This window comes from Castor canadensis, chromosome 17 (assembly GCF_047511655.1).
Source record: "Castor canadensis chromosome 17, mCasCan1.hap1v2, whole genome shotgun sequence".
Classification (NCBI taxonomy): domain Eukaryota; kingdom Metazoa; phylum Chordata; class Mammalia; order Rodentia; family Castoridae; genus Castor; species Castor canadensis.
The window spans coordinates 69628683-69655125 of NC_133402.1; the positions used below are offsets into that span (position 1 = coordinate 69628683).

At 49.4% G+C, this 26443-nt stretch overlaps 1 protein-coding gene, 1 long non-coding RNA gene and 1 other non-coding gene across 17 annotated transcripts in view; 1 reads left to right on the forward strand and 2 right to left on the reverse strand.

Moving 5' to 3' along the window:
• Positions 1-295: 295 nt before the first annotated feature.
• On the reverse strand, positions 296-8423 carry LOC141418533 (uncharacterized). 2 transcript variants are annotated; one of them, XR_012443163.1, is made up of 4 exons: positions 5873-8423; positions 5515-5663; positions 5066-5169; positions 300-1496 (listed from the first exon to the last, which is right to left on the reverse strand). It is a non-coding gene; the product is annotated as an uncharacterized lncRNA (long non-coding RNA). The 2 variants fall into 2 exon arrangements; XR_012443162.1 differs by having other exon boundaries at positions 296-1496; positions 5066-5663.
• LOC141418674 (U6 spliceosomal RNA) lies at positions 3816-3917 on the reverse strand. Its single transcript, XR_012443336.1, has one exon. It is a non-coding gene; the product is annotated as a U6 spliceosomal RNA (small nuclear RNA).
• A 167-nt stretch (positions 8424-8590) lies between the features above and the next one.
• Positions 8591-26443, forward strand: part of Med12l (mediator complex subunit 12L) — a 265230-nt gene continuing 247377 nt past the window's right edge. For all 14 annotated transcript variants that reach the window (XM_074059704.1, XM_074059708.1, XM_074059713.1 and 11 more), the window contains exons 1-2: positions 8591-8839; positions 9633-9875. In XM_074059704.1, the coding sequence (XP_073915805.1) occupies positions 9777-9875 (99 nt within the window). In that variant the 5' untranslated portion in view covers positions 8591-8839; positions 9633-9776. The remainder of the gene's footprint in view (positions 8840-9632; positions 9876-26443) is intronic.

Below are 26443 nucleotides of genomic sequence, written 5' to 3' on the forward strand. Positions count from 1 at the left end.
GCAAAGGTAGAAACTCAGTCTGGGCAAAATAGGAACCTTATTTGAAAAACAATCTAAAGTGAAAAAGGGCTGGAGGCCTGGCTTAAGCAGTAAGCCTAGGAAGGCCCTGAGTTCAAACTTCAATACAGCCAAAAAAAAAAAAGCCCTCAAGCAGCTCAGATATAGGATGTGCCCCTGCAGTCCCCTTTGGCCACGAGTGGAGTCCTTGTGGATTTAAAGACAAGGAGCCAAATGGCACCTAGGTGACAGCTCAGTCACTTCCCAGCTTGGCCCCCACATCTCCGGCCACCGCAGCACACTAGGAAGACCCTTGACCTCAAAACTGAGGAGTTTAATTATACGAGTAAAATAGCAAGGATTTAGCATGGAGATTTCAGCAAGGAGTAGAGTGGTAAAAAGAGGGTTTTTGAAAAAATTAATCTGATACCCTTGTGTATGAGGTTTTAAGCAGAAAAGTGACAGGAGCAGGGAGACAGTTGGTGTAAAAGGAAATGCTGAGGGCTTGGGTAACGCTGTAGCTGAGGTTTTATTGGGGACTGAATGGGAAGGTGGGCAAGAAAGAATTAGCAGATGCATAGACATAAAACTCAGTTCTTTCTTGAAAAGCTGGGGGTGTCTGATCTCTATTTGCCCTAGTATGCACATCCACTAAAAAGGACTGAATGTCACCCTAACACTCATGTTGAAGCTTTAACCGCCACTGTAACAGTGTTCGGGGAGGTGGGTCCTTCATGAGGATGGAGCCCTTGTGAACAGGACTAGTGTCTATAGAAGAAGAGACAAAGATGGTCTCTGCTTGCCATTTGAGTGAGGGTCCACCTGCAAGCCAGGAAGAGGGTTTTTCCAGGAAGCAAATCTACTGGCACTTTGCAGACTTCCCATTCTCCAAAACTGTTATTTCCACTACCCAGCCTGTACTACTTTGTGTCAGCAGCCCCAACTGTCTAAGACACAAGCCAAGTAAGCACAACCAAATGTACCCAGGCAGGAAGCTCCCTGACTCCTCTGTTTTTCATCTTTGCACAGTTCTGAGACGTAATTCTTATTTTCATTTTGCAAATCTGCATATCATGTCTATAGCCAAGAGACCCTCTCCCTTTTCTCTGACTTCTGGAACCTCAGCCACCAGTTCAGTCCTATTAATAGGAGGTACGGCCAGCCAGGGTGTAGTAATGAGCAAGGTAGACATTAAGTTGAAGTTGGTGGTTCCGAGCATGAAGAAACACGGGGAATCCTCTTGGAGGTTGAAAATAAGGGCTCGAGAGGCTGTCAGCACTGCGGGACGGTGAGAGCAGAGAGGGAGAGGAGATGAGGACTCAGTTCAAGTTTACTGGCGGAGGCAGTCAGAGAGGTTCGGGCCTCTACTTTCATCAGATCATTTGAAGTCAATTCCAGCTCAGTCAAGTCCTGTTTTTCCTGTTTGAAGACTTAGTAGAGATTCTGCTTCTTTTCTTTTCCATCTTCTTGCTGACCATTTTGGTTGACTGACAGCGACTCTGCAAGAGGAAGGGCAGAGGAAACAAAGGAAGATGAAAATTAAACCAGTAAACTTTTCTATTTGTTAACAGCCCTGGGGAAAGGCATAATGGTGAGAACGTTGGACAATGGTTTAACAATACTAATAAAATACTATTATATAAGGGATTCATGTAATTGATTTGTGAACTCCTAGTCCCTGAACACTCCTGTGAGCAAAGGATTAATAGCATTTACTTTTTATTGCTTAGAATTTGAACTTCAGATTTAGTAATTAGTAGCTATCACAACTGTCTTTGATATACCCAGTAGTGGGAAAAAGGAGTTTATTCTTCTATAAAATTTGATCATATTACACTTACTTCATCATTTCAGTCTATGCGGATATTTGGTGTAATATCCAAGTCTCACATACACTGAGTAAGTTTTTGTGCTTTGTCTGATTCCAGAGGGTATACAGGGAGATGTGAGAGGTGCCTCTAGAACTGTTATTTCATAACTAACACCTATAAGACTACCTTTCATCAGACGTAACCCATCTTAACTAACATCTGTAATAACAGATGATGAAGGCTAGAATCTTGACTAGTAAACAAAGAAAAAGTGAAAGCTTGATCAAATGTTGTAGAACTCAAAACTCATTCCTGTTTCTCAGCAGAAAGGCCGGGAGCCAGGCCTGGTTACCAGAGGTCTACATAGAGCTGGGTTCTTACTCCTATGAGCTGTAAGAGCTGGGCAGGTGAGACAGACCCGAGGGAAGCTGGTCAGTCGGGCTGTGACAATGTACCTCACTAAGAGTAGCAGGTCTTCCTTGGCTCTGACAGATTGATGTCACTGGAGACTATAGGTCTAGTCTAAGCAGATTTTCCTAGAGCATCTAAAAGTGACTGTACAAGCTCAAAACAAAACAAATGAAAAAAAAAACATGTTTGTGAGTGGGGCATAATGGCATATACCTGTAATCCCAGCACTGAGGAGGCTGAGGCAGAAGGATCCTGAGTTCAAGGCCAACCTGGGCTACCTAGAGAGGCCTGTTTCAAAAGAACCAAATCAGCTGAAGATGTGGCTCAAGTGGTAGAGCACCTGCCTAGCAAGCACAGGCTCTGCGTTCAAGCCCCAGTACTACCAGAAAGAAAAACAAAAGCAAGCAAACAAACAAAAATCAAATTAAAGCAACCAAAAATAAAAACAAATAAGCAAAACAAAAATCATGTTGGTGGACCACCAGGAACTGCTGCTATGAGCAAATAAAGACATTGGATAAAGAGCCAGCTGAGAGAACACTCTCTGGAGATGATCCAACTCCCTTCACTTAAATTTTGTTAATCCAGTTTCACAACAAATCTTAAAACGAGCAAAGGTTATCTGGAAGCATGTATTCCTGTGACCAGTAACTCGGCCTTCAAATTTCCTACTTTTTCTTGAGTGTCCTGCATTTGTCTGCCTTGTAGAGCTTCCATGGTTCTGGGTTAGCTGGCAAAGTAAGATCTTAGTGCTGAAAAGTTGGGTATGTCACCCTGATTAGCAGTGACCTAAGTTTTTTGCCACCCATCTCCAAAAACCAACGAGGTGGCTTTCTTTTGGCAAAAGTGGCAGACACCATTTTGCTTGGGAAAGAGGTTAAATTTCTAGCCTTGTCACTGGGTCAGTGTCCTAGTTTATAACTTGTCCACTGATTCAAGTGCTGGATTTTTCTTGCCCTTGCCCCTCTGAAGCTTCCTTCTGCTTCTGTCTAGCACCTAAGGGATTTTTGGGTACCTGTTATCTTCCTGAGTTGCCTGTATTTTTCTTCTTTACCTCTTCATCTTTCTTTTTGTATTCCTCTCATTATTTTTTGTTCTGTTAATTTGGAAACCACCTGCTCCCTGGTGATCTTAGATCCTGTGTGTTGCAGGTTTATTAGCATTGAACATCTCTTGAGGCTTGGCTGGAGCCACCAACCACATATGTCTGTTAAACATGTGACATGTGACTGGCGTGAAATGAGATGAGTTGTCAGTATGAAATGCACATCGGATGTAGAACACTTAAAGGACATAAATACCTTAGTAATACATTTTTATATTGACACGTGTCAAAATGACAATATTTTGGTTGCACTGGGTTAAACAAATGTATTGTTAAAATTTCATCCATTTCTTTTTATTCTTTTATGTGCCTAGTAGAAAAAATTTAAATACACATGTGGCTAGCAATATAATTCTATTGGTTCCACTGTTGCCAGAGAGTCTTAATGTCTGGATTCTTTCATGTCCATTAGCATAAAGACTATTACAAATTCAATGTGGACCAACATTCCCAACTCATTCTTCTTTCCCAGAGAGACTTCTGCCATACAGAAAAATATGGAACGTCTCACAAGTGTGTGTGCCATGCCTGTTCAGGGGCTAACCTTTTCTGTATTGCTTCCATTTTAGTATTTGTGCTGCCAAGGTGAGCACGTATGATGTAGCTTTCTTTGTTGTCATTATTTGTTGGCTTTTTTTTTTTTTTTCCCATGCTGGAGATCAAATTCAGGGTCTTTTGCTCTGCCACAGAGCTACCTCCCTAAACCTTTCATCTTTTTCTTTTGGTGGGATGGGGGTTTGAACCCCAGGCTTCACTCTTGCAAAGCAGCTATTGTACTGCTTGAATCACACCTCCAGTGTCCATTTTGCTCTGGCTATTTAGGAGATGGGGTTTCATGAATTATTTGCCTGGGCTGGCCTCAAACTATGATCCTCCCAATCTCCACCTCCCAAGTAGCTAGGATTACAGGCATAAACCACTTACACCTGGTTTTCCTTGCTTTAAGAGGATAAAAGAAAGGGGGAAATTTTGTTTTTTGACTCAGAAGTGGAGTTAGGACAAACGCATTGAAATGTAATGGTAATAGGAGAAAAACTGAAAGTAAACAAAACGATAGGATCTATTAACAAAACACAGTTATATGGACACCTGGACAAGCATTGGTCCCATGAGGAAACCCAGCAACTTTAATTACTTCACCTAGAGGCACCAAGCAGAGAACTGTATCTTTCCACTGAGGAGAAGCACACTTGGGTGGCAGATCGAGCTGCCAGGAGTTTCTTCTCTTATATCAGCACTGTCTTCTGAGGTCATTTTACATGTGCAATGTAAATGATAATTAACACGTGTAGCATTCAACAAGGATGAGCACATGTTTGGGAGTTAGAGGGCCGGCGGCAGCTTTCTCTGTTTTTGGTGATACTGGGGTTTGAGCTCCTGGCCTCACGATTGCAAGGCAGGTGCTCTACCACCTGAGCCACTCCTCCAGCCCTTTTTGTGTGTGTATTGGGTATTTTTGAGATAGGGTCTTTGGATCCTCCTGATCTCTGCCAGGCCTGTAACTAGGATTACAGGTGTGAGCCACCAGTGCCTGGTCCTCCTTTGTTTCTTGAATTTTACCCATGAATCTGCAAAACAGGACGCATCGGAGCACGGCTCCTGATGGATCAACACCGTGCCTTTCCATTCGCATTCTCAGTTTTCAAATCTGACTTGCAGATGTGATTGTGTCTCTGTTTTGCCAAAGAAACACTATTCTTCCCCTTAAGCTTTACTGGAAGCACCCTGAGGAACCACTGACTTGGGCATTTGGCGTCTGTCTTCTGCAGTTTCTGTCAACCTGGGCTCTGGTCTTTGACCCCAGTTGGAGAACTTTCAAGGTGGACTGTGGCTTGCAGAATGCATCTGTGGTTGGCAAGGAGAGAAGGCTGGTTAGGAAACGCCCACATCATGCACATGCAGGGAGGATGTCTGTGCATTTCCTACAAATTAGGGCAAGGAAACCAGCATGAGCTATCTTAAAGGGACTTTGCTCAAGAGTACAAAACTGGCCCCTACTCTAAGGCACTCCTGCAGAATGCTAAACCCAATGTGTGCAGAGGGAACATAAGCATGCAGCTTTCCTGCCGCTAAGGTGTCTTTGAGAAGCTCCTGGGTATGGCCCAAGAAAAGGGTTGACCTTTGAACACCTGGAGAGTTAGCCAGCTTTGTAGATGGAGGATACAGTCCCATGTACGTATGATGTCTTACGATTCAGCTGTCTACAGCCATGTGCTGGCCTCGGTTCCTCAGCAGCTGTTTACAATCCCCCACTTTGTCTTTCTGGAGAAGCTCTGGTCTTCTCAAGGTAGTTCCTGTTCCATGCAAAGTGCTTCCAGGCTAAGGGGGTCGTCAGCCAGCTAAAGATGAGATATTTGGGAACTGGGTCAAATAGAACTTGCAGGGTTCGGTAAGAATAGCCTATTTGCTATATTAGCCAGCAGCATATGGGATTTTCCCCGTCAGACTGGAGATTGAACCCAGGCCCTTGTGCATGCTTAGGCGGGTGTTCTACCACTCAAGTCACACAGCCAGCCCTATTGTTTTTTGAGATGGGGTCTTGAGCTACCTTGTGCCTGGGATGACCTTGAATCTGCCATCCTCTTCCTTTGCCTCCCAAGCAGCTGGGATTACAGGTGTGCATGCAGCACTAGGTTCCATGCAGGAAACTGAAGCACAACGTAGTATTCAGTGGCTTGCAGGGTAAGTCCAGTGTGCCAAGCTTAAACACTGATTCTGAAATGGAAGGAGAGCAAGAGGGCAAAGCAAGGACTGGAAACAAGAACATCCCATGGCTCATGTGAATGAGAACAGAAGTAAGTGCTACCGGCAGTGGAAGGGCTAAAGGATCCCTTCAGCCTGAGGGTGTGAAGTGGGCTTCTTATGGAAAACTACCGGATGGCAGGGGAGGGGGGGGTGGAATTCCATATTTGGAAGGGAGTGAGAGCTAACTGGGCCTAGGAGTTAAAGAGAAAAATTGAACCAATAGATGAGGGTGGATTGCAAAAATCTCAAATGTCAGGCAGGGAAGAAACACTCATGGTGGTCCATGAGTGAAAGGGTACTTTGGGGGAGCTTCTCAGTGGATTCAAGTTCTTACTCCTTTTTTTTTTTTTTCCTTTTTTTGAGATACTGGAGCTTGAACTCAAGGCCTTTACCTTGAGCCACATCACCAGCCCAATTTTTGTGAAAGGATTTTTCGAGATAGGGTCTTGCAAACTATTTGCTGCCCAGGCTGGCTTCGAACTACGATCCTCCCCATCTCTGCCTCCTGAGTAGCTAGGATTACAGGTGTGAGCCACTGTGCCTGGCTCTTACTTCTTTTTGCGTTTTTTTTTTTTGTGTGTGTGTTGAGAGGGCAAAAGAATCCACAACAGACTGTCTCAGGACAAGGGAGGAAGTTAAGAAGTAAGGACAAGAAGAGAGCTCATCCTTTCCTTCTTCACACACACCAGGTCCTATCACTAACACATTTTAATTTTATGATAAAATTCCTATAAGTAGATATTAAGTGATTCAAACATTTCATTTGGAGGCATTCTACCTCTGTATGCCAAGGGAAGAATTTAGGGTCTAGCTGGGCACTGGCTCATCCTTGTAATCCCAGCTACTCAAGAAGCAGAGATCGGGAGGATCGTGAGATCCTATCTTGAAAAACCTTATCACAAAAAATTGGGCTGGTGGAGTGGCTCAAGGTAAGGCCCTAAGTTCAAGCTCCAGTACTGAAAAACAAAAACAAAAACAAACAAACAAACAAAATCCCCAACCAACCAACCAAACAAACAAAAAAACCCAAAACAAAACAAAAAAGAATTTAGGGTCTAGTTTCCACCAAACTAGGGGTTAGATGAGGAATATCACAGGGTATTCCTAAAGTGCCACCAATGAGGCAGTCATTAATCCACCCAGTCCTCGACCTATCCTTCATCCCACAAGTCCACATTTTCTGGAATGCCCACCATGTGCCATGTCCCACACTGCGTATCTGAGTTGTGACAATGAATAAAACTGTCCTCAGTTGTGGTGCACATCTTCTTGGTGGGAATGGGAGAAATAGGTGAAACTCTGTCACGCAGGAGGATGAGTACTTTAGGATTTATGATACAATTCTTCACTTTTGCTGTGTTTGAGCGTTTTCCCAATGAAGGCAGATACTAGTAACAACTGTCCTTTGTTTCAAGCAAGAGAGATGCTTGTATCACAAGGCCAGATGCACCCTAAAGTGGCACCACGGATGTTAGTGGAGGAGAAATCCCCTTGGCAGGGTGGGAAGGGCAGTCAGGAACGCCTGCGGGAGGAAACTGACTGAACTGTAGAAAACTACGTGCTCAGATGGAGCTACGAAGTCAAAATTACAGGTCTGATTCATAGGTCAGGGTCAGGAGTGGGGAACTAGCTCCCACCATGTAGCTTGCCTACTTCTTCCTTCCTCCAAATGCTTAAAGCCAGTAGAGGTGGGCAGACATTAGATTCCATCGACATCTCCACAACACCCGTGTGCCAGATGTTACACAAAGGCTTTGGGTTAGACTCTGTCTGCACCGTCTACAGAGCTGGGAACAAGGAGTCCAAGGCACTCCTGAAACTGTGGGAACGGTGACACAATAAGGCCAAGGGGCAGGTGAAGCACTCCACATAGGGGGGCAGCGGTCAAAAAACTTGAGGTGGGGCAGTCGTGGGTTCGAATCCTGACTAGCCCAATGTCTTTGAACAAGTCTCCGAACCTGATTCAACACCTCCATCTATAAAGGGGGTGCAGTAAAACCTTGTAAGCTTTATCCTACGGAGCAGTTTCGAACCGTCAAGATCCTAAGACAGGCAAAACTCCATACATGGCAGCCATCATTCTCGGCCAAGTGTGGGCGCATCCTCCGGGCGCGCCTCCCGCGGGGTCCCTGGGGACAGGGCTAGGCCGCCCCTGCGACTCGGGTCTCTCAAGGCTCACGGCAGGTGGCCCAGCATCGGGGTGCCTGCGCCCCCAGCCAGCGGGTTGGCCGCAGGTCTCCCCTGGAGGATCACCCCTCCCCCACGCCATCCAGGTGAGGTTTCGGGCGCAGGCCACGGGTACAGCGACCTCGCGAGGGGCGGCTGCGGAGGCGCCGCCGAGGCCTGGAGGGGTCGCGAGGGCGCCGGCTCCGCGCCCGGGTCCACCCCGCCCGGGCCCCGCGGGCTGCGCGCTCTGCGGCCGCGAAAACCCGGAGCGGCGGATCGGAGCGCTCGACGCGCTCGCCGCCAACTCCTCCGCGGTCCGGCTCCGAGCTGGGCATGCTCAGTGCGGCCGCGCCGCCGTCGCCAACTCGGAAGCTCGCGCTCCCGGGCCGTGGGGGCGACAACGCCGGCGGCGAGCCGGAGTCGCCCTCCGCACCGAGGCAGTGGCAAACTTCGCGGCGTTTCCTGAGCTCGTCCAGGAGAGGCGGACGTCTCCGCAAACCAAATCCAGTCCCCTCGCCCTCGTCCCCTCCCGGTCGATGGGGGCTGCGGCTGCCGGAGCGTCCCCGCCGCCGGCGGCCCTTGCGCACTAGCCGGGGACCAACAGGTAAACTGTTGGGCGGGGTGGGGGCGGGGAGGCAGGTGGCGTTGCGACGCCTGCCGGCTGGCCGCCCCCGGCGCACGCACGGCCAGCCCTCCTCACTCCGCTCCCCCACCCCTGGAAGGGCAGCAGAGGGTTAAATCGGCCCCGCGCCACCGTAAGTGTGGCTCCCTCCGGCCGCTGCGACCGCCAGCAGCGCGCCCTGGCGCCGGCCCGCAGCCGCCGCGGGGACCCGAGCCGCGGATGCGCCACCGGGGCCGGCGGGCGTCTAGGAGGCACGGCCGCCGTGCGCATCCCTGCCTCCCAGCCTCCCTCCTGCAGGCCTCCTCCTTCCCTCCGCGCGGGCCGGGGCTGCGCCCAGGTGCCCGGGTCTGGGGGGCGCGCGGCGGCGCGAATGGTCCCTGCCGAGCCAGGGGGCGGGGGCGCTTCACGAGGAGCAGGGCCGTCCCCGCCTGGGGCGAGCACTTGAGGCCCCCGCCCATGCGCCAAGAAAAGTTTTTTTCCTCTCCCCCCGTACCCCTCCCCCACCCCCATCCTGCGCCCAGCTGGGGTGGGTTTGGGTCCATTGGTGAAAAAAAGTCACACGTTCCCGTCAGCTGCTCCTCCCCACTGGGGACCGGGCGGGGGTGGCGGGAGGCCGGCGCCGCGGCGGGCTCTGGCTGACCTCCAGCCCCGCCGCCTCGCGCGCGCTGCGTCCCTGGGCTCGAGCGCAGCCCGTGCCGCCGAAGGCTGCCCCCATCCGTGCGTGTCTGCGTGCCGGGCAGCGGCCGCATCCAACCTGCTTTATTCCTGCCTGCAGCGCCACAGCCAGCGAGAGAGAGAGAGCGAGCGAGCGAGCGAGGAGGGGAGAGGGAGCCTGTCTGCAAAGTGCTGCTCCCTGGTGCTCAGAGGCGGCTGCTCCAGCTCCAACTCTCATTCATTTCGCCGGTTAACATGAGAGATCATGGCCGCCTTCGGGCTTCTCAGCTATGAGCAGAGACCGCTGAAGCGCCCCCGGCTCGGGCCGCCCGACGTCTACCCGCAGGACCCCAAGCAGAAGGAGGTGAGGGCGCCGGCGGCCTCCGCAGCGCTGACCCGGGGCCAAGTTGGCCCGGTGATGTCCGCCGGCGCTGCAGGGAGCGGGGGGAGGGCCATCGGAGGCCGGGCCCGTCTAGGGGGGCTGGGGGATCCCTGGCGACCGAGACCCAGCGTCTGTCACTCATCGCGCTCCGTTGGGGCGCTTGCTTCTCGGTGCCAGGTCACTTCCCGGGAATCGGGCCTTGCACCGCGCCATCGGGAGCTTCTGGGGCTTCTTCCTTGCCTAAACTCTCCTACTAGCTTTCCTTCTCTTTGCTTGCTTTATTTTTTTTCTCTGCCGCTTCGGTAAATCCTCGTAAACTTTTTGAAAAATGTTGGATTGCAGTGCATTCAACACTGAGGTCTTGCGTTTTGTGCCAGCTGAGCAGGGACGGATGGGGGAGGGACCCTTTCAAAAATTCTCACCCAGTTTGGAACAGGTGAGAATTGGGTAAGAACTGTCGAGGGGGACAACATATTCAGCCCTCGGAATGGACCTTTGGATCCCCTCGCCCTTTTAAAATTCAGTATTAAGGAGAAACTCTGATTTTTTGTCCCTGGAGGCAACTGGCTTAATTGCTGGAGGCTGTTTTGTATTTGTGAACGCAAGCGAGTTACCTTGGAAGAGAATAGCTTTCAGGATTACTTATTTCTTTAAATGAGTTTAATTGGGGAAACCGTGACTTGCACCAGGTACATTAGCTTCAGTGGTGAGGGTAACCATGGCATTTTGTAGCTCTGTATGCGTTTGTCAGGAGTTAACAAGTAATTATGTAACAACCCTCTGGTTGTAATGATGATCACCCTTGGCTACACATTTGCCCAGGGACTTGCCTTTTTCTTTGATCACCTGCTACCCAGCTGTGCTTTCCAGAGTTTGCCATCTGTAGCCCACACGACCTCTATTTTCTTCATAAAGTGACTCTGTGAATCCCAAAACCCTCAAATGAAAGTTTGGAGGCCCACTGATTTCTTAAGAGAGGGTGTTGTACATAAGGCAAGGAGGACTTCTTAAGACTTTTGTTTTGATAATTGTATCCATTTCGTTCATCCAGGGGGAATGTTAGCTTACCCTAAACTGTTTTGTTAATAAAGTGAGAGGAGCCACAGCTAAGTAAAGATTTAGCAGGTTAAATTTGAGCATTCTGGGAGTAATTCAGGTTGAAGCTGGGAAGGTTTACGGGCGGTTACCACCGGAGACCTAAAAGGACAGGGTTTGAGAGAATGAAGATTTTTTTCCCCTCCGATTTGCTCCCTCTAGTCCGAATGAAGTTAATTGTTCATGACTGGAAAGAAAGTTAACTTAAAAACCACTGGCAGGAACTCTTGGAAGTTTTGGTGTGGACAGTGACATTAGTTTGGTTGGTCTTTATCTTGCAATTAATGCCTTGCTACCTCTTTCCAGAGGGCAGTATGGTCGATGGCACCTCCCAGTCATGGGCTGTGGGCTTGGGATGACACACATGCTTACTTTTTTCCAGGATATTTTCCAGGATAACACTTATTTCAGGATTGGGGTCTCTGTGATTCTGTGAAGAATAATTCTGGAATGCAGGGGTCATTGTGTGGAATTCTAAAAGTGGAAGTGACTTTGGAGGCTACTTTTTATATTGTCATTTTGACAAAGTGAAACAGAAACCCAGAAGAACTTAAGTGACTTAACCAAGCTGTGTGATCGACAAGCAGAGTTGAATTTCCAACTCAGTGCTGATGTCAAAAGGGTAACTTGTGCTAAGTGACGTCACTCTGCCACCATGCCTGCCCCCAAGGCAATGAGCAGAGTTACTGCGTGGCTGTGGTCACGTTTGGGTGCAATATGGAATGGGTACTTGGCCCTTGTTGAGCAACTGATGAGCAGTTCCCTGAGCTTCATCTATGCCCTGCCTCCCTCAAGCTTCTTGCCCTGTAATGTACCACCTGTATCTCGACTCTGACGTTCTTTACATTAACTTTCAAGGACCTTTTCTGTTCTTCCTAGGCAGTGGTTCAGTGGAGTCCTGAGTTTATTGCAATACGTATGCATATGTGTAAAGTTTTTGTCATCACACACACGTATTTATCGTTATTTACTGTCACACACACGCACATGACACACACACACACAATCTATCGTTACACAGATGCCATGAGACCATAACTGTTACCATTGTCAAAAGTCCATCTTGCATCTGAAACCATAGGGCTTTCCATTGAGATACATGTCCCATGTGGTGGGAAAACCCCGACTTGGGGGGAGTGTGGGCTTCCAAGTTGGAAGTCATGGGTTTGAATTCTGGCTAGCACCTGTGCACTTGGGAAAGTCCCATAATTTCTCATCTGTAAATTAGTTCATTTGTGCTCTTCAGAAAAAAAAAACAATTATGAAAGTTTCCACATTTGTGTGAGAAAACCCCTCCTAGTAGGAGCTATCCTTGTCTCCTTGTATGTGTAATTTTTATTATTGTTAACCAGTGATGATAATGTGGAAAATGACTCCCCAAGGATTGGGTGGAACCCCTTAGTGAGGACCCCTGTGAGAAGTATTGGAAGAAAGAGCTGGAAGCATTAGCCTGCTTGATCAATTGATCGGTTATCTTCATTCAAGAACTGGCTGTGTGCCAGTATCCCACAGGCCTTTGTATGGTGTCCTCTGGAAACAGACTGTACTCCCGCCTTTAAAACAGGAGTCACTTTGGTCCTCCTCCTCCTTTACTCCTCTCCTATCCATCAGCACATCTTGTCCAGACCAGTTCCAAAATGTATTTCCAGGTCATTGGCTGCTCCTCATTCTCACCAAAAGCTTCTTTTCTGCTTCCACGCAGCGTTTACTCGGGCTGTTGCATATGTTGGTCTGTCTGCCTGGACAGCTGTCTGTCTGCCTTCCCTTCCTAATATTCTGCTGGCTCTTAGCGTGTGGTCAGAAGGTAGGCTCTGGAGCCTGTCTGCCTCTACTGACTCCTGGCTGTCCTGTTTACATAGCTGTCTCCTTCCTGGCAAAGTGGGAATGAGACTACCACTTACCCCACAGGATCTTGGAAGATTTCATAGAAACCACTCAGAATAGAACCTGGTGGGGATTCTTCACCCAGGTATTTGCTGTCATGAACAGGTTAGGAAGTTGGACTGATGTCCTCAGATCTATGATTCGTAATTACCTGTTTGTTTGCATCTGCCCATCCCTTATTAATGGGACAGTTTCATTGGGACGGGCTGAGTCTGTTTTAGGCCTCACTTAGTATCTGGCACCTGGTACAGTTAGTTCCTGAACTATGGAGGGTACCAATGTCTATTGGAATGTGGAGTGAAAAACAAAACAAAACAAACCCAGGAAAAGCCTGGTGCCTGAAAGGTAAATGCTGAGCTCATCCTCAGAGTCCACCAGACTGACAGTAAAATCAACCCTTGACAGCAGGGACAGGGATTTCTGCCAGAGATAGGAGCCCAGACCATCTGTAGCAAATGTGCCCAGGAAAACAATAAGAAAAAGGGACTGGGGCAGTAGTGAGAGTCAGGCATTAGGAGTCCTCTAGGGGAGGATTGCTTGCTGCTCTGGATTGCTACAGGCTGTCCAAGGACCCAGGCAGCATAGCTTTGGAGAGTTAGTGTGACGGTGGCAGCTGGTGTGCAACTCACTACAGTGGTTCTCAGCTTCAGAGCATATTCACATTCCTTGGAGGACTTTTTAAAACAGACTCTTGGCCTGGCAGGGGTGGGGGAGGGATCTGAGTGGTAGCCCCAGAACTTGCCTTTCTAACAAGATCTCCTGTGATCTGATGCTGCTGGTTCAGAGCCCCACTTTAAGAACCTTGACCTAGAGAAGAAGATGGCCTACCCTGCAGGAGCTGGGGCATCAGTTGGATGTGGCAACTCTGGGTCAGCATCTGTGTGTGGCCAAAGTTATCAGCCAACTCCACCAGGGTTGGGTGTTTTTGGTGGCACTGGGTTTGAACTCAGAGCCTCATACTTGTCAGGCAAGCACTCTTACCGCTTGAGTCGCTCCTCCAGCCCATAGCTGTACCCTCTCAGTCAGCTCCAAGGGAATGAGTCAGGGGGGCTCTGTCTCCCTCCAGTGACTTTCAGTTACTCTTGGAATAACCTCCTACCCTTCAGGGGCCTTCTTTGCAACCCCTGTCTGCAGCCAGAGAGCCTGGCTTTCAGTCCTTATTCCACCACACCCCGCTGAGAGACTCTGATTCCTCACCTGTGGAACAGAGTTTATATTTGTTTGTTCTTGGGGTTGTTGGGAGGAAAGAATGAGCTGCCCTAAGCAAAGCGTGTTGAACTCTGCCTGTCACAGGACCTCACTCAGTACAGGTTGGCTACTCTTAGTTTCTATTATTGTTGAAGGGCCTCAGGGCCTCAGGGCCTCCCACTGGTCTCAAAACAACATCCCAGAGACCCTGCCCTTTGAGGTCTGGGGCTTGAACCAGGAGTTCCCCACGCTGGCTGTGCAGTGAGGACATGCTGCCCTTCAGCAGCAGGCCCAGCCCCTTTGTTTCTAGGTTCCCATGCCATGCTTCCCCTGCAGTTCTGTTTCCTGTCTCTGGTTCTTAGCTCAGACACTCTCACAGGGAGTCCTTCCCTGCGCCCATCACCTTGGCTAGTTTAACCCTTTTTTAATGTTTCTCACAGTGCTTGTCACTATGGGTGTTTTGATTATTAGGGTGACTGTTTTCTCCATGGCCTGCCTTCCACATTGGAGCATAAGCTGCCTAAGGCAGGGGCTTGTAAACCCTGGTGTTCACAGCTGTGACTGCCTAGTGCCTGGGATTAGACTAGGTGATAGTTATGAAGAGTTGAATAAAATGGAGAAAACTTGTAGTGAGCAATTGTATTACAGCATTTAATTGTCCCGGTGCTTGCTTTATTTTGTTAACTCCTGTTAGTTTTGTTATTAACTTCTGAAACTCTTCAAACACACAAATGCTTGTTTCAGGACAGCTAGGGAGGTGCACGGGGGAGGTTCATTAAGTTGCCTGGGAAGACAGGACAGGTTGACCAGTTGCCTTGGGGACCAAAAGACAGAGAAAGCTAGAAAGCGCCTCACCTGGCCCCAGGGCCTTGCTGCAGACCTCCCTGAGTCCCAGTGTTGAAAGAGGGATGGCATTTATGTGTTTAACTCATGCTTAGGTTACTCTTAGGACAGAATCAGGATAGGAAGCCCTGGTCAGAGGTCCTGTTTCTTCCATCTGCTTGCAGAAGTGTTGCTAAACAACTCTGTGGCTGGGAAGGAGGCCTGCAAGTAGTCATCTTACCCGCTGGTCAGCCAGCAAAGTTGCTTGTTAAGATGTAGATCCAGTGCTCCACCTCCACCCCAGACCTGCTGAGTCAGAACTAATGGGAAGGAAGCTGAGGAGTTTGCAATTTAACCTTTCTGGTGGTTCCTAGACATTCTCAGTTTGAGAGACATTGTTTTAGTCTGTGTCCTTATCTGTAGAGGAACATGTAAACTACACTATTTGGTGCATTAGAATCTTTTGTACAAATGTACTAACTTGAAGCATTGGTACCTTTTGGAGCTGCCTTGTGCAAATGACTTAGCTGTTTTTCCCCTTGAAGTTCTAGTCTGACAGCCACAGTTCCCACCCAGGAGGGTTTTCTGTCAACTGCAAATGCTTTATAGCAGAGCACCATTCTCTGCCTGGGCATTGAGATACCCAGCTCCATTCCGTGAGCTGTTGGGTAACTGTGACATGGGACAGTAGTTCCAGCTTTGTGCCTTGAAGCTGTTCCTTGGCCTTCTCAGGGCTGTGGGACTCTGACTCTCTGGAGGCCAGGAAAGGCTGTTAATTTGGGGTGCAGGCCCTGTCCTTTAGCCCATGAAATATTTCTTTATAGCCAAAACTTGAGATGAAATGTGATCTTTTAGGAAGTCAGAGGACCACATACATAGGGCCACTAGGTAGAGAGGAGTTAGTTAGGGCAGTGCCACCCTTGGGAGTGTACCCCAGCATGTGACAGTGGACCAGGAGAAACAGGGGAACTGGGTGATTCTGCCGAAGCGCTCCTCTCCTTTGATGAGGCTCTGGTCTGATGCTTTGTAGACCACGAGGGAAGTGGACACTAGGGTGCCAAACCCAGGTCACTGGTTCAGCCCTGACAGACACTGGTCCTGGGTCCTGAGAAGGGCAGGAAGGAATGTAGAGGAGTGGAGAGCAGAGGAGTAGAGGAGCCCTGCCTCCTCCACACTCCTCCCCATGGAAGGAGCTGCAACACATGCTGGACTTCTGATTGCCTGCAGATCATTTCTGAAGCTGGGTGGTGGAGACGGGAGTTCGATACTGTTGTCTATGTCTTGGGAGACTTACACAGTAATTGATAAGGTAGCATAATTTCCACTTAAATACCTGTATATCTGCGCTATCTGGAGGGTTCATCAGCCTCATGCAGACAGTTGTCATCTGTCAGTGTTTCACTCCATTTTATTCTGCTGTATCATCAGAGTACTGGCTAATTTTTAAATTAAGGTAATTTTCACTTCCTAACTTTTTAAGGAAAAATTTATTTTTCACAATTTTGAAGGGCTGGAGGTTCAAGATGGAGGGCGGTATATGATAAGGGGATGTTTCGCTCAGGTAAGCAGAAGAGGGCTGACCTGTTCTTGATGCCTCCTATTTGCAAATCTCCTGAGACAGGAACTTTAGTCTGCTCACTAGGACAGGCCCTCATGACTGAAGAATCTCCTGAAGGTCATTGCCTTGGGAATTAAGTTCCCAGTGCTTGAGCTTTGGGGAGCATACTTAAGCCTCAGCTTTGGTAAGGCTGTTAATTTGGGGTGCAGGCCCTGTCCTTTAGCCTATAGGATGTTTCCTTACAGGTCAAAACTTGAGATGACACCAGTGATGACTTTTGTCTTCTGCAGCTGTGTGTTCCGAGCCATAAGAGTAAATGCGTGGTGGTTTGTTCTTGGTGAGAATAACTGAAGGAGGGTTACAGGGAGGGCTCTTGGGTTGTTGGCTGTGTTTTCTAGGGGTTGGAGATCACTGTTGCCTAGGTTGGTCTCAAACTCCTGGGCTCAGCTAGTCCCCCCAACCCCTCCATCGCCCCAGCTCCCCAAGAAGATGGGACTTCAGGCCAGCTGCACCTGAAGGAGCCTCGACTTCCTTCTGCTGATGTGTGGGTGCAGATCCTACAAGGGTGTAGACAGAGGTATAACAGGAGCTCCTTTGAAACTGCCCTTTGTTCCCCCTCCCTGATCTTTTCACTGAAGAGAAGCCCTCCTTGAGGTTTTAGTTCACTAGCCAGAGGAGGCCCAAGTCCACTGTGATGTCCCCACAGAGAAGAGGAAGGGGGACACCTGGAGATGAGGAAGACCTTGCCTAGCATGTAGCCTTCCTGTACACGGTACCTCCTTTTTCTCCAGGGAGCCCTTTGTACTCTGAGCCCCCTAAGAAAGCGATGAGAAGTGAAAGCCTCTCTCTCCTTCCGTGCTGACTTCGAATAAATCTGGTTCTCCCCACCAACTCCTGTCTCCCGCAGTTTTGGTCATTCTGGGAGCCATGCAGCTTTCAGTTCAGGCATCTGATCTGGTGACATAGGCACTTTTGTCACGACCCTTTCCACTTGTGTTTTGGCGCCCTGGAAGAATCCAGTGTGTGCCTCCCCTAAGGGAGTTCCCAGAATTCTTATTGTCTGGCTTGATGTGGGTTAGAGGTAAGAGCCTCTGCGTCTTGTCCTTTGGGTAGTGAATTCTGGCCAGGGCCAGTCAGAAACTGAGAGCAGCTGGAGTGGCTCCAATATTTCTGTTTCCAGCAGGAGTTTTGTGGGAGGGTGAGGAGAGTCCTGTTCTGTTCTACTTGGAGAGGGAGATTGTGGGCGGGCGTCACCATGGTGGGGGGTGGGGGCGGGGGTGTTGGGGAGGTCATTTACATCTGGAGTTCAAGATTGCTTGTTTTCAGATTCTCGTTTAATTCAGAGGGTGTTGAGTTCCAGACAGTTTACGGTGACTTGTTAACACAGAGGTGTGCCATGTACCGTGGGCCCTGACTTGTTCTTGCAACTTTACTTGGCCTCCTCATTGTGGACGGCATTCCTCTTTGGGAAACACTCAGTTGCCCTGGCAGTGAGAATCATGCTTCATTTTAGGGCACCCTGTGCCGTGTGAGAGCCGGGGACTGCACAACTTACCCAACCCTCTCAGAGCTGGCCAGATCTGTGGTGTTTCCTGGGTGGAGAGAAGAAATCTCCAGAACCATCCTGTGTTTTTGCAGGAAGGCCCAGCCTGTTTCCCGCTTCTAGGGTCAGCCCTGCATTGGCACCTGGGCCAATGGGGTTCACTACTCTCCAGCTCTGTGTTTTGGTTGAGCTGCCCCCTTATTCACAGACAGCTCCTGGGGGACAGGGGGCTCACGCAGACTGCCCTGGCTGCCCAGTGCTGGGAGCAACACTCACGGCCTTGTTCAGTGGCCCTGAGAACACAGAGAAATTTTAGCTATGGGTTTTCCTGTCCACGTTTTCAGGTAAATGCGATGATACCTATGCATGCCACGCATATTTCGTCATTGAGCCAGTTTTATTGGCCCTTTGTCAGCTCTTGGCCAGCTAGGGCTCCTGAGGACAGAGCCAGGACTCTTCTCTCCTGCTTTGTCCCTGGCTTCCAGTACAGTGCCTGGCTCACATGTAAGACTCAGAACTTAAAAATAAACATGCTAGGGACATTAGCTCCTAGCCTCAGTACCCATTTTCAACAAGATGCTTTTTCTTCCTCTCCTCTTGAGACGCTGAGAGTCTAGAGACACTGTGGGTTGTCTTGGCTCCTTACCGCACCCAGGGGTGGGAACTGGGAGAGCAGCCCACATTCTCTAGCACCAGACGGCCCACGCCATACTTCCTGGCCCCCAGGTCATAGTTTTGAGGTGGAGAAATGAGGGCTGGAGGCAGTGATGGACGGGGACATGAGGAGCACAGCGTGGTTTCAGATATTCTTGGAGAGGAGTCTTCAAAGTGTGGTGAGTGACCCATTTTTGACAGGACCTGACAGAGGACGCACATTTGAATCTGGGTCTTGGAGGACTGGTAGGAGTGGATGGGCTGAGGATATGGAAGGAAATCTGTTCCAGGGATGGGAGCAGCATGTGTGGAAGGTCACTGGACAGAAAGAACGAGGGGTTGCCCTGGGCTGTGGCCTGGCCATGTGGTGTGGAAAGGAAAGGAGGGCTCCAGTCCTGGGCCTCTAGTGCCCTTGAGGGTGCTTAGGTGTTAGGGTAGAGGCAGGGAGGCACCCTAAGTAAGTTAAGGGAATGAAATTTAAGGTGACAAAGGCTCGAGGCTTGAGGTCATAGCACGTTGAGGCAGAAAGATGAAGCCGTCCAGGTGTAGTCAGTTCTCTGAACTCAGGACAAGGTGAGGGGTCAGTTACTGTGGCTGCTGTAAGAAGTTCCCCAAGCTGGGCAACTTAAAACAGCAGAAAGTGATCCCCTCGGTTCTGGGCTGGAGTCTGAAATTGAGGCGCTGGATTCCACTGCCTCTGAAGGCTCCGGGGGAGAGTCCCTGCCTCTCTCTGCCTCCGGTGGCTTTAGCTGTCCCTGTCTTTGTTGGCCTGCAGCCACGGCATTAATTTTCTCCTCTGTCTTGCGTGGCCTTCCCCCCTCTGGTTTGCTCTGCCTTAGAAGAACACTGGCATTGGATTTAAGGCCACCGAGGTGATCCAGAGTGATCAATCTCAAAGACCCTTTTCTCAAGTAACCTCAAATAAGTTGGTAGTCACAGGTTCTTGTGTTCCCCGTGGATATTTTTTGGCCTATGGGCTTGGGAAGTAGGCCGAGGGAGGAGGCATGAGAAGGCGAGAAGGAGGCGTTCCAAAATATTCCAGCCTTTCGACTCAAGCTAGCAGTTCCCAAACTGTCTGCTCTTGGAACCCCTTTCCAGTCTTCAGCCTCGAGGCTTCTATAGATGAGCTGTTGGTTATATAGGTTATATTTCTCAGTATTTACTGTATTAGAAATTAAGATGGAAATATATTAAAAATAATTACCAATTTCAGATTAAAAAAATTGTTCTCCTGGTGGTGCTGGGAGTGGAACCCAGAGCCCCACATGATAGGCAAGGGTTCCACTGACCTACACCCCTCAGCCCTACGAGAGAGAGAGAGAGAGAGAGAGAGAGAGAGAGAGAGAGTGTTTTATGAGAAACAACTCTTCCCAAACCAAAAAAAAAGCACCCCAAAACTAGTGAGAACAGGGCATTGTTTCGTGGTTCTGCAAATCTCTTTAATGTCTGGGTTTTCCTGTCTGCTTCAGCACCCATTCTGTTTGGGGTGTTGTTTTGGCTGAGGTTATGAAGGAAATCTGGCTCCTCACAGATGAGGCGCTGGTATGCTCTTGAGAACCCAGAGGTCTTGGAAAGCCCCTGGTGAGCCTGAGGATAGGTGGATTGGTGGTCATCTCCAGGGGAAAAAGAAATTCAATTTTTTTTCTAGTGGAGGTGGGTGGGGAGGGGAGAAAATGAGTTTATTTCTGAATGTTTTCTGTTTGAGAAGCCTTGGGAGAATTCGGGTTGAAATGTGTATTAGTGGGAGCTAAAACTTTGGGTTTGGGTGTGATCTGTTCATAGGTAATTGGAGTCCTGGTGGGATTGCCCTTGCAAAGATGGTGGAGCCAGCTGACCTGGCAAATGGAACTTTCCAGAGCTGGATTTCCTGGAGCCTTGAGGAGAGATTTAATGTTAACCCTAGGGAGGCTACAGCTATGTGTATTGCCTTCTGCATCTGCTGAGCACTTTTTTCCCCTCAGGACCTTTGCACATGTGGTTATTCTCTTATCACTGTAAAGTGACTGCTTGGGTTGTGTTTGTTTATTTTTGGTTCTTATCCTCCTGCCCCCAACCATGCATCTCACTACTGATTATCAGAGGCAAGGGGATGTCTGCTAATATGGTAGGAGTTCAGTCATCCTTGTTGGCTGGATCCCATAATGGGGCAGCAGGCATTATCAGCAAACAGTTGTTAGAAACCTACTAAGTCACAACCTAGTGCAGGGGATGTGACAGCCAGGATGGATAAGATGTGGTTCCAGCAGTTGAGAACTTGTGGTGGAGAGGTAACAGGTCTGTGTACAGTAGACCTGTGTACAGGTTTAGAATAAGTGCCAGTAGGAAGAAATGAGGGAGAGTGTGCCCTCAAGTTTTCAGAAAGGTGGTGGGTGTTTTCCAGGTGGCGAAGCCCAGTAGAGAAGGCCTTCTGGGCAGATGCTCTGAGCACTACATTGGACGCCATGTTGGGAGGTATTGCCTGCAGTTCATTAAAGCACCAGTGTGTGTAATCTGTCAGCCTGAGCATGTCTGTAGTAGTTAGGATGCTTGGTCAAGGGGAAGACATGAAAATAGTGGAGAGAGACGGATGTTGCCCCAGCAAGGCAGGGCTGGCCCTGGGGTCGGGGGATCTAGTACCCAAGGGGATGGGATGAGAGCTTTGATTTTGTTACAGAATCCCTCTTTTGGGAGGAGTGGGACAGGAGTTACCTTGAATTTTCTACAAGCATTTCCAGAGTCACTTTGAATGTGCCAGGACTTTTCTCAGCAAGAATAACTTGGTCTTCAACTCACATGTGCAAGGTGCCACAGCAGAGCTGTGTGAGGGCTGCCCATTGGCGGTACAGTGTGGGCGGTTTGCTGCTTTCCTTTCAGTCACTTCCTTCAGGATTAAAACGATAAGGTTGTTGACAGTAGCACCATCCAAGGCGTTGACAGGAGTGAAGAATGAAGAACTAAAAAAGTGTCCCCATCTGAGGCATTGTTGGGGTTTTGTTCACGGGCCGGCTTGCTTATAGGTGTGGAGCACCTGTGTATGGTGCCTGGTCCCAGGCAGTGCTAAGTCACTCATCTTTCTCCTGAGCCCCTCAAGGAAGGTCACTGTTGGTATTGTGTAGGTTTTGCTCATTCACTTTTAATAGAGCTCCACACAGCACTGTTCGTAGACAGTATGGAGAGTATTTTTGGGGTTAGAATTGGTTTTACTCTTGGGCCAGTCTTAGGCTCAGCACCAGCTCCCTGTTTTGAGAATTCTTTATGAATTAGAGACACTATTTGCATTTCTACTACGCACATGAAATCTGCTTTGAGGTCATTAGGTAATCAGAATTGTTTTTGGAGCTGTATTTTCATGTTCTCAGCACTTGCTGTCTGCCTCCTGCTATGCTTGCTGGCGTGGGGGTGCAGAGAAGTAGAACCTACTCTATCTGCTCTAGACTGCACTTCTCCAAAGAACTGCAGTGACGGGCCAGCTCTGTAAAATTAAGTTCCAGTCCGTTGCAGACTGATAGGGATGTGATAAAGATGAGTGACTGGAAAAGTGAAATGCTGCTTGCACGTCGCACCCTCTGCTCTGGGTTCCTGTGGAGGTCCAGCTGCAGAACCTGCTTGCCACAAGTTCACGTCCAGGTCAGTGACCCATGTGAAACAGTTTTATTTACTTACTTTAAGGTGAACGACTGTGATGTGTGTTCGGCCATGCACACTGTGTTGTAATGCTCAGTGTAATCGTGTTGGTGCTTTGTAGGATTTGATCTTACACCAGCCTCAACACCTGAGGTGGGTGCTGTCTGCAGATGGAGAAACTGAGCTGTGCAGAAGTACTTTGCTTGTCCAAAGGCATTTAGTGACACAGTGGTGGGTTGGAGTTGTACTTCTGAGCTGTGCCATAGCCATTCTGCTTTACATATGTGAGTTCAGAGGAGTGGGCTGGATGTGTGGAGGCCTCTCCAGAGGAGAGGGCGGCGGTGGGGTGCAGCTGGAGTCCTGGCCAGTAGGGGGGGTGGAGGTAGGGGGTTAGTGGTGATGTGGGGCGATGGAGATGGTGGGGGGACAGAGGTGGGGGGCTGGTGGTGGTGGGGGACTGGTGGGGGGGGATGAAGGTGGGGGTATGGAGGTGGGAGGCCAGTGGTGGTGGTGGTAACCGTGGTGGGCGTGCGTGATTCTGCTGTTGGATTTATTTCGGTAAGTCATGCTTAGTAAATCCAGCATGGGGGAGGTGGCGTCAGTAACCAAAGCATGAAGTGACATGCACCCCACTGGTCTGAAGTTTGAAAGACCTGAAGAAGAATTGGCCAAAGAAGGGATAGGAGAGAGAGTAGGGAGCACTCAGATGTGTCTGGACACTGAGGACCAGGATGGTGGTCCCCTTGCTTGAGGACCAACCTCAGAGAAAGACAATTTTGTGCTGGGTCTGCAGTGAGGGTGTAGGCATTTAAATTAGCACTTGGTTCCAGAATTGGGATAAATGATCAGACTCCTACCTACTTCTCAGACTTTGTGCTGGCCCTAACTGGTCATTTGCAAGTCTGGGCTGGGCTCCTTGTGGGCCTTCTCGGGTGGCCCTTAAGGTGGCTGTTAATGGCCAGAACTGCTAGAAAGGTTTGCTAGGCAGGGCTGAGGAGGGGGTGAGCAGGCTTGTGAGGATGAAAGGATGGTTGTTGCAGACAGAGGCCAGGTCCTCACACTAGTTCTTCCAAGGCTTGCTGGGTGGCACTTGTTTTCTTGACTCAAAATCACGGGACTAGTCTATCTGTGAGCAGGTGAGTTAAGACAGATGAACAAAATCCCTATGACCAACAGCAAAAGTCGAGAAGTCCTGTTTTGGCTTTCTGTAGCATGGTGTGCTGAGTGGGGCATGGGAGATGGTGGGGGTGGGGAGAAGGATAAATAAGAGGAGTCCTGTTATGGGGCAAATGTATGTCAGTGAACTGGAGAGTTTTTTTCAGGACAGGATGGAAGCCATGCTGGCACTTGTTTTTTCTGCCTTCAGCTTGACTGAACTACTGGCATGTTAAGTACTAAGTAAAAATATGATTTAAAGGAAGAATTTACATGAGAGAGACTGCAGTGCAAGTCTGGGCTTGCGACTAACCTTAGCAATGGGGGCTGCTAGTGGCTGTCTTAAATAGGAACTAGCAGCTGCTTAAGTTCCCTGTGGCAGTACTGGGAGTTGAACTCAGGACCTTGCACTTGCTGGGCAGATGCTCTCTCTACACTACTGCTTTATGAATATCCAAATCTAAAAGTTCGAATGTTTTTCTCCTGCAGTTTTCCTGAGTGCCATATCCAGGTGTTTGAATGGGAATTGAATCTGAATTAATTAATGAGATTCAGTGATTTAATGGAATGAAGGCTAAGTGTACTTACTGTGTCTAGGTATAGTTGAGTCACAGGCTTTCCCCCTTAACATGGCGGGGAGGGAGGAATGCCTGCCTTGGAGGCCTCTTCTGGGGAGGAAGAGGGAGTGTCATGGAGCTCAGCACTCACTGGAGGTGGACATTTGTATCCCCTCCTCTGAGGTTGCATCATGGCTCCCTGTGTGTGCTGGGTGGACAAAGATCAGAGTTTGGATGACACCACTGATTCTGAGTTTAAGGCTCTCACTGTGTGCAGGTGCCATGCCATTTCTGCCTCACATGCATCCTGCTTATTCTTCACGTGTGTGGAGTAGGGTCATTCACTCCTTGTCACCAGAATGGAGGGGAGCTGGAACTCCAGGTTGGTTTGCGGACACGCCTGCTCCCTGGAGGTATCTCTGTCTTGGACAATGCACCAGACCTTTTTGGGCCTCATCCTTACTTGCCTCCTGACCATCCACTTCACTTCTGCCTCCCCCCTGCCCCCCAGCCTCAGTTTCTCACCTTGTGAAACACTTCTCCTCATGCAGTTAGAGGCTGGGCCGCTCAGTGCCAGGGGTGGTGTTAGTGTCACCACACCTGCGGCGTGGACGCAGCTCTTGCTGTTCTGTGCTCAGCTCACACTTTGGTTTCAACTCAGGTCCCACAGCTGGTGATTGACAGGCTGCAGGTGTGCTTCAGATGGGGGTGAGTATTAATAGCAACGTGGGTGATGGTGGATGTAAAGAGCCGACTTTTGGATGGGACTTTTTGTTTTTCTGTTTTTCTGAGACAGGGTCTCACTATGTATCACCCAGACTGGCCTTGAACTCAGTGTATAGTCCAGGCTGGCCTTTGACTTCTGACCCTCCTGAAAGTTGGGATTACAGTCGTGACCCACTATGCCTTGTTCAGATGTGACTTTGATGCAGGTGTGGCCCTGGTGTTAAGGATGTTGGTGGCTGCAGAAGGAACAAGGTTACCTTCTAGGGGAACCCTGCTTCCTCCAGGTCACTTGGCCCCTACCCTGACCCTCTTGAGTGCTTTCTCCAGCAAGTGTTGTGGCCACTGTCGGGAACTCAAGCTGCTGTTGAGTGGTACGCCAAGTGGGAGAGTCCCAGTAGAAATCAGCTCTGTCGGGCTCGGGGCCCTGCTTACGCAGAACCTGGGGTGCTGCCATTCTCATTGCCGTGGGCACGGTGACCATCCCATGTGCCACCTGCTAGAGGGCTTGGGTCCTGATGATAGGGTGGTGCTGCTCTAAGGGGTGGGACAGAGATCATTCTCCTCCCCATGGGGTGTTCCTAGGCCGTGTGATGGAGGGCAGTGGAAGTTTGTCCTGTCGTGGTCTGGAGGCTGGAAGTGTCAAGACCGAGGTGTTGGCAGGGCCATGCTCCCTCTACCCCTGGCAGGCTCCTTCCTCACTGTGTCCAGCCTCTGGCACGTGGCCCACTGCAGTCTCTGTCTTGTCTTCACGTTACTGTTTACTCTGTGTCTGTCCTCTTTTATGAGCCATCCTAGATTAGGGACCACCCTAATTCATTACAACCCCATCTTGACTTGAGTAGATTTGCAAAGACCCTACTGCAAACCAGGTCCGAGGCACAGGTATGGAGGTGAGGCCTTTGATGTACTGTCAGTAATAGTATGCCTACAGGGCCTCTCTCCACATACTACTGTGTGTGTCCTGCTTTGGTCTGGTACTGGACATTGACATCTGCGTCCTGAGGAACCATCTGCTTCTGTTTCTTCAGAAGCTCTTGTAACCAACACTTCCCTTGCTGGGTATGGTGGCTCACACCTGTAATCCCACCTACTTGGGAAGTAGAGATTGGGAAGATGGAGGTTCCAGGCCAGCCCAGACAAACGTTTATGAGACCCTATCTCAACCAGTAAAAAACTGGACACAGTGACTTGCACCTGTCATTCCAGCTACATGGAAACAGTAAACAGAAGGATCGTGGTCCAGACCAGTCAGGGTATAAAGGCAAGAGCCTGTTCAAAAATAACACAGAAGGGCTTCGGGGTGGCTCAAGTGGTATAGCACCTGCCTAGGAAGCGTGAGGCTCTGAGTTCAAACCCTAGTACTGACAAAAGGCAATTCCTCCTCTTATCTTCACTTCCATCCTTTGCTGGCTTCGTACTGGGTCATTGAGACCTGCACCAGGCTCTCACGTTTTAGTTTTCCCTGGCCCGTGGCCTCACTTTGCCATTTCTCTCCTCTTTCACCAGAAGAGTCCTGTGTACTCCTGTCTCCTCCTCCTTCTTGTGAGGAAGATGGAATTCTTTATTTGGTCTACTGACCTCACAGGTTCTCTCCTGCCCTCGCTGTGACAGCATTTGTCTTTTGTTTTCCCAGCCCTGTCCACTGTCACTTTTGCTAGGTACGTGTCACCAGTGATTGTTGTCCTGCCTGGCATCATTGTGGCATGCCCTTTTTTTTTTTTTAAATCCCTGACAGTCCTTCTTGTCTTAAAATCCACTTGGTCTG